General features: G+C 38.9%; 1 protein-coding gene across 1 annotated transcript; it reads right to left on the bottom strand.

Moving 5' to 3' along the window:
* Nucleotides 1-2,564: 2,564 nt before the first annotated feature.
* On the bottom strand, nt 2,565-6,894 carry LOC139142337 (uncharacterized). The gene is made up of 2 exons (XM_070712252.1): nt 6,868-6,894; nt 2,565-5,862 (listed from the first exon to the last, which is right to left on the bottom strand). The coding sequence occupies exon 2, from the start codon at nt 5,800-5,802 to the stop codon at nt 4,867-4,869; it is 936 nt and encodes a 311-aa protein (XP_070568353.1). The 5' UTR covers nt 5,803-5,862; nt 6,868-6,894; the 3' UTR covers nt 2,565-4,866.
* Between the last annotated feature and the right edge of the window lie 3,641 nt (nt 6,895-10,535).

The following is a 10,535-nucleotide window of genomic DNA, read 5'->3' as shown; positions in this document are numbered from 1 at the left end:
ATTCTCTTATCAAATAAGAAATAACGCGTGTTCATGCGAAGTATTGTACTAGATAATCAAATTGCCAAACGCTTACCGATATTTGAAAATCCAAAATGATTGCCATCTCTGTAGGGGAAAATAAATTTTGTGTTTTCGAAAAACTAAGATGGTGATAACTGTTGTTACCCCAAGAACTTTAAAATGAGCCCCCATGCCAGCAAGTGATAGACCAGAGAGTAATAGTGAAAAATGAAGAGTCTTAATGTCTGTCCCAGAGGCATATTCTACCTTAAGACATTCTTTAACTATTAAAATCATCATATTTTACAACAACATTCTCGAAATTCTTATGGACTAAATTTGACGAGTAAACGCGTAGCTCAGTCAATACAAACACAGACAAATAGGGAACCAGACTAGCAACGAGGCATGCCTATTGTTCCATGGTCGTCTCGGTAGACTATGGCCTTTTAGATTAAAATGAGCTTCAAAGGTGTTAAACTTTTTGAAGACTTTGTTTGTGGTTGATAATTGCACGAGATTATGCAAATAATACGACGAGATGGCATCGTGCTGCCAGTCGCTTAGCAACCATAGTTACTTTGTGAGCTCTCAGGGTAGAAACACAGCTTCACGCCAATCAAAACATAACACTCCAGCAGTTTCATAAACATGTCCTTCCTTGACGAACGTGTAAAAGGCGGTATGACTGACCTTAAACCATTGAGTAAAACCAGACAGTATCGATAAAAGACTTTCAATTTGGTTCAAACACACTCATTATATATTCATACAAATATGAGAGGAATTTTTAAAATGGTAAAACTCACTTTCCTGAAGCTCAAAACACTCCGTTTTCGCCAGCACGTCAAGTCCTCTCAGCACCACACGAAAACAACAACACAAACTTTGCCGAACATACTTTCGCTTAAAAATCGGCGAAAATCCAAAAATTACCAAAGGATGCATGGTCAGCACACTTCGGAAAAGAGAGGCAAGAGCTATACCTGAGGCGAGGCGAACATGGATGGGTTACGTAACCGCTGTACGCCTTGAATAATACCCGTTGCTAGTCTGTTTCATTTTGTCAGTGATACAAACTTCGACCTCTCGGTAAATAGTATTTTTTAAAAGTATTACTTTTCACTTTTACCAGCAGTAAGTTTAGATACTTATAATATTAGTTAAGCCAGAGTCTTGTTAAAATTTTTATTACCTTTTTGAAGGCTTGGTGCTTCACCCTGAACAAGAATTCAAGACTTTTTAAAAAGCACCGAAAACACTTAAAGGTTTAAATGACACCACTGTATTTGCATTGCAACATTAACAATCTCATGTCTACCTATTTGAATGGGAATCCTTTTCCATTTTTTTGCTGCAAACCGTGTCATGTCAAAGGACGGAAAAGAAGCCGGTAAAATTGTCGATGCCTTCCCGAAGACGGACAGACATACAGCACGACGCCATACAGGATATTTACCACATTCCTGCCGGATAACACTTCTTATTAAATATGCTACTTTTACTAGAAGAATCTTCTCCGTCGCTTTTGTAAAGTCTCTCAATTCTCGTCAATTGATTGACACGTTACAGGCTTACCAATACTCAGCAACGCCTGACGTCACGACGACATCAGCGAAAACAGAAAAAAACCCGGAAGAATACATGTATGTACGCTTTTCGGAATTAAAACATTTCGAGGTTTACTTTCTGACAGGAAAATTGACACAATGGTTCAACAGGACAAGATCAGCATGATTCCATTGGAAGAATTCTTTGCAGGCGTGACTTGTCCCTCACAAATTCTTAAGTGATTACCCACTTCTGTTTCTTTGAATGTAGGCATCTTGAAAGATTATCAATGTTAAACCTGTAGCAATTTGCCATCTACGATGATTTTTTCTGAACTTGAAAAGTCTCTTTTTTTGCAGAATTTTCAGCATAAAATCTTTCCTGACCTGCTCAACTACAATTTTGGTATGATGGTTCAATTGGAGTGACCAAACGCCCATTAAGGTAGTGTGCGTCTCGAAAGTGAAAGACTTAAACTTTTGCTCAAACTTTCCTTAAAGAATATTTCAATCATCCTCTTTCAAAATCAAAAAGAAAAATCGGAGATCACCGTGAAAGTTTGGTACTAGAGAAACAAACTACTCAAGATTTACCGATATTCGAAATTCAAACAGACAACAATCCCTGAGTTAACGCCATAGAGAAAAATAAAATTTTCGATTCTCGAAAAACTTAGGCCAAAAAAAAAAATATGTGCTGTTCCGATCACATGGTTTTCAAAAATAGGGTAGGTAGGTAGGGAATTTTTTTTTTTTTTTCATTTTTTTTTATTTCTTAATGTGCATTTTGTACGCGTTCAAACAAACTGCCAGTGAACAATTTCCTCATGAAATGCACTCAAATTGAATACCAATTTATTAAAATAAAATATTCATCAGTAGAATTGAAGCGTGTGGTTTATTAGACTGCCATGGAAATTGATATGGCTGAATTACAATTCTTTGACAGGAAAGTGAACTGTTTATCCACAGGTAAGTCTAACTTGTAAGAACTGACACAAAACAATATTTACTGTCATCAACTATTTATTCTCTCCAAAATTTACAGGTACTCTGTGGTCAAGGGCAAGAACATTGTACAGGAACCAGAATGTTGAAATTTTACTATCTTATACTTTGAAATTTAAGGTCTTTGAGTAATCAATCCTTATTGTAACTAGTTACGGCTACCCCTGGTGCAAATTTTAACCAGAAATATTGCAGCGTTGTCTGCACAGTAAAGTGGGGAAAACTGGTTTTTGGAAGGGTAAATAATTTACTGTCACATGTTCCTTGTGCAAACAATAAGAATGAAATGCCCATTCCCCAATATGTTTTCTGATGATATAGAGTTTATATGGGGTTTCTCTGTGTGTATTCGAAATAACAGACTGTGTTTGAAAGTGACTGTTTCTAGTCCTGGACCCTTAAGTGGGCAGCCTCTGTCCATTAAAAACCCGCGGTGGAGAACACTGAAGTGTCTTTACAGTTCATTTTTTTCCATATGGGCGCTGCGTTATTGGCAATTTCCCACTGGCTCCACAAGAATGACACATTGGAAGTACAGTTTTAAAGCTTTTCTTAAGATCAAGGTCGATTTCAGCATCTTCCTCCCCACAATGTGCACACACATCCTTTCTCCCGACATTTGCCCCATAGTATGGCAGTTCAACTGGCATTGCACAAATCAGATTCGGCCTGAACTGCACTTTGTTGTGAAGACAATGGCCAGGAGGTGTGAGTGGAGCACCACAGGTATAATGATTCTCGCTCATTAATGTTACCAAGGAAACCATATGTCGTTCAGTCAACTTGTTTTTAGAGTATACAACACGTGGCTTCCTGCACTCTATACACGGAAAACTTGCTCGTGCATTCTGCGCACTGCAAACAACAGGCTTTCCACGTACTTGGCTACTCGTGGTTGGTGTATCATCAGAGGTACTGGGTGTTGCACTACAAGTAGGTTGATCATGTGCAGCAGCAATGGCAGGGGTGTTTTGCTTTTGGGCTTTCTTTGCGTTGAGAGAGGGCCTGTTTTCATCTGTTGTGATGGTTCCTTTCACTTCCCTGTATGGTTTGTAGTGCTCTCCATCGCTGTCTATCACTGGATCAGGCAGCCATACCAAGTCTTCCCTATCCAACTTTGGTGGGGAACAACAACTTTCATCACAGCATTTCCTTATCTGAAAGCTGTAGTGTCGTACACGGCAGTGTGATTCAACCCAATCATTGTATGATTTGATTTTCTTTGTGTGAACCTTCTGCAGCTTGGAGCAGTCCATTTCCGGGAACAGTTGCTGCAGGTGACATTTCAGCTTGTCAACATCTGTAGCAGTGACTGGGTCAATTGCTGTGATGGGCTGACCTTTAAGTTTCAGTCGCATAAATCTGTTACGGATAGTAGCCTGCAGTGGTTCAACTGATTCAGTCCACCTCTCTTCTAGTTGTAGAGCTGGTTTCTTTTCAGCCATGGTTCTTATTTCTGCCATACTGTTGCATTTGCGGAGTTCTACCTCTGTCTTCTCATCACATGCTCTTCTTTCTAGTGCACAATTCTGGAGCCCCAGATTTAGTATAGACATGATTCTCTCTGCCGGATTTGTCCAGCTGTGCCCCGGAGCACAGCGTGCCATGACCAACATGTCCAAATTCAGTTCTTTGAACAGGCATATAGATGCACACTTTACTGACTCAAGGGTGTTTCTGTGGTCCGTTCCACCATCAGTGTATTTCATGACCAATGTTGAATCAGGGTTATTTTCTCTGATGAGTTTCGCCAACACAGCAGCATGTCTGAATGGTGTTGATTGCTGGAAAACAGAATCGTTTACAATGGTGGTGACTTTTCCCTGTACAAAGGAATGCTCAACTTGGTCGGGGATATCAACTTGCAGGACAACAGATGGTGTTAATGATCCTTTGGTCATGTCATGATCTGCAGCAACCAATGTGGTGGTCGTTGGTGCTATGGTTTTCTTACCTCGCACCCCAGTGGACACAGCAATACCTGGATCACCAAATGGGATCTTCGCTTTGTCATCACAGCAGAACAGGAGAGCCTTATCCCCTAACTCAACTGCTTTGTTTTTTAAGTATTTAAACAAAGCTGCACAGTAGTGATCATCTGGATGCTGGACTCTCAGTTGTCGCCTTTGTATTTTGTACTGAACTTGAATGCGAGATGTAAAATTGAGAGCTGAATGCACATATGGATTTCTGGGAGCAAACTGAAGTCGTACAAGACTGGCTGATGGGACTGGTGTATTTTCTGGGCACTTTTCCTTGGCTTGTGAGATCAATTCATTTAATGAGATCCACTGTGACAGATGACCTACATTGTGACGGCGTTCATCTGCAGCAGTTTTACCTCATCAACTAGTTCTGCAAGCTTGTCAAAAAATACATCAAATGTACCTGTTGGTCTCCCAGCATTCAAGTGTCGTAAATCAGTCAGTAGTCCTTCTTCTCCCAAAAAGATAAGACGCAACCGCTGTTGTGTTTCTGGATGAGCTGCTGTGGCTGCATCTATAGTAAGCTCCTTGTAAATCAAGTCTGCTATGCTTGGTAATACAGTAGTGACACGGCTGAGCTTCTCCCTGAATGCTCGTTTCTGTGCTAGGGTGTGAAACTCTTTCAATTCTGGTTTCATGGCTGTGATAAGTCTGGCTGCCTGGGTGAGCATTTCAGCATCAGAGCGGTTTTCAGTAACTTGAACAACAGCCACGGTTGTTATAAATGATCCACCAGGGCAGAACCTGAAAACATCTATTGGAACTGACAGTTGCATATCTTGCAAAAAACGATAACGCTGCACTGGATTTTGAAAGCATTCATTGAGATGTTTAGACTCATCGAACAGAACTGGTTTTAGTATACCAGCTGCCACAACATCATTGTTCAGTAGCTTGTATTTGTCCTTGACACCGTATGTGGCCCTGGATCTATGTTCAACAGTTGCATTTTCAGCTACAGTTCTCACAGGATGATCAAGATTCCTGTACTTATCTTGCATTGCAGCTTGGTGTTCTAGATGCACTTTATATGTACGGAAACACTCAGCCAGTTGTTGTACGTTGTCATGCATTGATTTCCAGGCTGGACTGCTCTTCATCACAGGTTTCAACAATATGCTGTACAACGCTTGGCTGTGACTGTTGAGCTCCATACTCGATAAAGGCAAAGATTTCATCTTCTTGCGCTTCACCTCATTAAAGCCATAGTAGTCCTCAAACACAGGAGGTATTGGTAGCACTTCTGTTTTCTTCATAGCTGCATCATTAATGACTTGATGATGATTGGTTACATACCACAAGGCATTGCAGATGACCTGTAATATGTAAATGCAACAAAAGTGTTACTAAATCGGACACACTCATTATGTTTTAATCTCCACATCAAGCATTTTAACTATTTTGAATGCAGTGCAGTCTATTGAATAGAACAGTGCCTATTACATTCCATTGTTTATTAGAGAGTAGACTACATGTACTGTCCCTTGTTTACATTCAAAAGCATGTTGAAACACCCATTCTTCGACCAATCAACTGTTTAAGTTGGCATGTAGCAGTATAGTACTCAGTACTTTACATAAATGTACAGTGTATGCAAGATATGTTGACTGGCCAAATAATTAATGTTTCAACATAGTTATGTCTTCATCAGAGACATATTTAAAATATTTTTATTGTTTTAAAAGCAAGAAAGAAAAGCCAGCATTTTAATCCAAGAGCATTAATGGTTTTAATAAAAGCCATATTTATAAAATTTAATAGCAGGAATAGTCACCACACCTCATTCCACAGCTTTGTTTTTAAAGCAAGATCAAGAAAGGCAGCATTTAAACCCAAGAGGATTTAGGGGACAAAGTCACTCATTTTTAATGTTATTTTCGTTATTTTAGTTTCTTTTGAAATATTGCTTTAATATTCTGTTCTGCTCGCTGATATATACCCAACCACCAGTTGTTACAAGTCAACTCACACCCTATACTTGGACATAATGCATGATTACTTCCATCACTGAATTTTTGGTATGTACCAAAAATTGCATTGTAGTAAAAGTTACATATTATGGCTTTGTACTGGGAGAGAGTTTGAACTGGTAAAACTGGTGATTATGCATATATCAGGGAGCAGAACAAAATAAATAACATTTTACAAGAAATTAAAATACCCAAATTAATGTCAAATGTGCGACTGAGTCCCTTGAATGGTTTTAATAAATAGCCACAGCATCAAAAGTACACCACACCTCATTACATTTCTACTGCACTACCACAGCTTCTGTGGGTTTATTAGCACCATCACCTATTAAAACTGTATTGAAATCATACCTCAATACTTTTGGCATTGATATTGAAAAGCAACAGTATTTAATAGCAGGAATAGTCATTTTATCTGAAATAAAACATTTCTGAAACAAACAAAAGAACCAAGTATATTCATTTTGAAATGCTTCACACAGACATAAAAACACATAAAACTTTACTATTTTTTTATATCAACATGTAAAGCTTTCATATTTTATATTATTCTTGCTGTACATAGTACAAGTATATTGTACGCCAAACCAGAGAGACAGACAGTCAGCAAAATCAAGAAAGATGTGTTACATGTACACAACTCATACCTGCACTATATATGCTCCATCAGTCTTGGCAAGAGCCTTGGGAAAATCAAGCCCCATATCTTTAAATTCGCCTACCAATTTATTGTACAGCTCGTCTTTCCTTGATAATCCTGTTCTCATTCCAGCACTGGAAATAAAAGTGTTTAAACAGAACTTCATTAGTTAGGACTAACAAACCAAGTCACTTTGTATTTCATGAAAAAAATACCACATTTCAAGTGCTACGTCTGTCGTATAGTAACAAATATCGCTCCATTCTGAATAGTATTCAGCTACTGCAGCACTAAAAATTACATGTACATTTTCTCTATACATTCCCAATAAATCTAAGCACAAAGCTGGAATCTGCTTCGATAAATACTTAAATCTGCATTTCTAAAATGGTGTCAACATATCTTGTGAACCGGCCACTTTAGAAGAACGTCGTAAAAATAACCGTGTTACACGAGTACTGCTCCAAATCAAAGTTACAGGTCCATTGAGTGACCTTTAAAAATGAAATCTGACCTGCTTGTTTTCGGTGTTGCAAACTCTCGGCCACCTGCCATCAAAACTTGAAATGCATTTATAGTTTTCTTAGTAGTGTTCTTCACCAAGTCTTCAAGCTCTCGTAAATCCTCGCCTTTTTGCAGTCGCTCGCAAGAAAAACGAACGTACTTTACGTTGAAGTTGTTGGTAGCCTCGCCAACCTGTATGTTTGTCTGTTGTACGTCCAACCACGGACCAGCAGCATCACTGGCGCATTCAACTCGAATCGAGTACATTTTGCATTCCGAAAAACCTGGATGGTGTTCCTCCAAAATTTCTTCGAACGTTCGGTTCTGCTTCACGGAAGACAAAATCGATCTTTCTTCGCCATGATCGCATTTGCGAAATGAGATGGAATACACGTTGTGTGCATTGCGAGTCGCCATTTTGTTTGAGACGAGGCCTGCTATGACGTCATAGTTCTCGCGTGATTCGCCCGATTCGTCATAGTTCTCGCGTGATTTCGTGCGTTTCATGTTTTTTTCATATCGTCAGTTTTACTTCCGGGTTTACGATGCTCTAAAAAGTCTAGGGTCGGGGGGATAAAATCGGGGTAGGTCGGGTAATCGGAACAGCACATATTTTTTTTTTGGCCTTAGAAGTTCAATTTTTTTCTTACACAAGAGCTTTAAAATGAGTACCCACAAGTGGTATATCAGAAAAGGATTGTAAAAGTTTGAGAGTCTGCACACTGGCCCCGAGGCGCGTTCTACCTTAACTTAATGCTATCCCTTTTCTTACGTTTTTATGATTTAACTGTCTTGTATGCTTCCCTTGGTCTCCAAACTTACAAGTGGCACCTTTCTCGAGTCCCAGAAGATTTTTACCCTTTACTTACATCCTTGCCCTTGCAAAAGGTGATCACATGGTGCAAGGGAAAAGTGCGTCTCCTTTTATGACCCGGCAAACTCTTTGTGAATATAACAGAGAAACATAGACAGAGTCGCAACGGGTATTGTTTAAGGCGTGAAGCGGTTACGTAACCCATCCATGTTCGCCTCGCCTCAGGTTGCTCTCGCCTCTCTTTTCCGAAGAGTGCCGACCATGCATCCTTCGGTAATTTTCGGATTTTCGCCGACTTTTAAGCGAAAGTATGTTCGGCAAAGTTTGTGTTGTTGTTGTCGTGTGGTGCTGAGCGGAATTGATGTGCTGGCGAAAACGGGAGTGTTTTGAGCTTCAGGAAAGTGAGTTTTATCGTTTTAAAAATTCCTCTCATATTTGTATGAATATATAATGAGTGTGTTTGAACCAAATTTGAAAGTCTTTCATCGATACTGTCTGGTTTTACTCAATGGTTTACGGTCAGTCATACCGTCTTTTACACGTTCGTCAAGGAAGGACATGTTTATGAAACTGCTGGCGTGTTATGTTTTGATTGGCGTGAAGCTGTGTTTCTGGCCTGAGAGCTCACATAGTAACAATGGTTGCTACGCGACTGGCAGTACTATGCCATCTCGTCGTATTTTTCGCATAATCTCGTGCAATTATCAACCACAAACAAAGCCTCCAAAAAGTTTAACATCTTTTAAGCTCATTTTAATATGAAAAGCCAATAGTCTACCGAGACGACCATGGAACAAAAGGCATGCAGCGTTTCCAGTCTGTCTATACTATTTGTCTGTGTAAATATCTGTTAGGGTTTTTTCTCGGGTCAGCAATGCAGTGAGCAAACTATCCTGTATTACCGGGCTACTCGAGCAAGGGGATTGGAGTAAATATAAGCAAAGAAGGGACGCGTGTAGGGAACAGGAGAAAAACATGTAATCCGTGAAATACAATGTATAACACACTCATGCTAAGATGTTGTGTAACGCCTAAATTACTACATGGCGATGTCTTCCAGCACAGCCCTTAACGATTATTGGGAAGTAGAAAATCATATCATTTCGAAACCATGTCACGGGAGGAACAATCACATGACATAGGAAGTTGTCAGCGAAGATCGTCATCATAACGATATCGATAAGCTGCTGTATGTGAAAACATACAAGGTCGGCAAGCAAGAAGGGCGATACAGAGAAGGACGCTAGGCGGTGAGAGTCAAGCCGATGGACATCCTTGCCATTTGTATGCAAGCAAATGAAAAGAGGAAAAAGTCAATTGAGCAATGAGCAGCAAGATATCTAACACTAGGAGAATGTTACCGTTAACCAGGTTATGGCATTAGGTTTAGAGATAGAGTTTGAACTATCCCGTCCTCCTCCTGGAATCCATATTCATGTGTATGCGTCCACGAATCCAAACTCTTGCTAATGATTGTTATAAACAAACAACAAACAACAAACAAACACAAACAAATAAATAAATAAATAAATAAATAAATAAATAAATAAATAAATAAATAAATAAACAAACAACAAATAAATAATAAATAAATAAATAAATAAATAAATAAATAATTAAATAAATAAATAAATAAATAAATAAACATATCTTTTAGTTTTAAAGTATGTGTTGAAATATATAATTTATGGCTGGAATAGAAAACAAAGGAAATATGTTAACCACCTAAACAGAAGGAAAGCGTCATCTAGTTTGATATGCCATTGTGTGTTGTGTATGAATTCTAACATGATTGTGAAGTTTAGCTATCGTCTTATTTATTTTCACTACTTTTGTCGTCAGATAAAATGTGTTTTCACTATCAACGCTCCCGACAAATAAATCATTCAGGGTCACATTTTATCGTGATGAAATGGCTCGCCTATTTACTGACAACTAACGGGAGCAATGAATATTGCGCTTAAAATGTATCGACGAAAAAATATGTACAGATCAAAAAAAAAAAAAAGTCCGAACATAAGTTTCTAGTGTGCTGTCAAAAAACCGGCGTCGGAATGAGCG

This window comes from Ptychodera flava, chromosome 10 (genome assembly GCF_041260155.1).
Source record: "Ptychodera flava strain L36383 chromosome 10, AS_Pfla_20210202, whole genome shotgun sequence".
In the NCBI taxonomy this organism is placed as follows: domain Eukaryota; kingdom Metazoa; phylum Hemichordata; class Enteropneusta; family Ptychoderidae; genus Ptychodera; species Ptychodera flava.
This window is presented reverse-complemented; position numbering and strand designations above follow the sequence as displayed.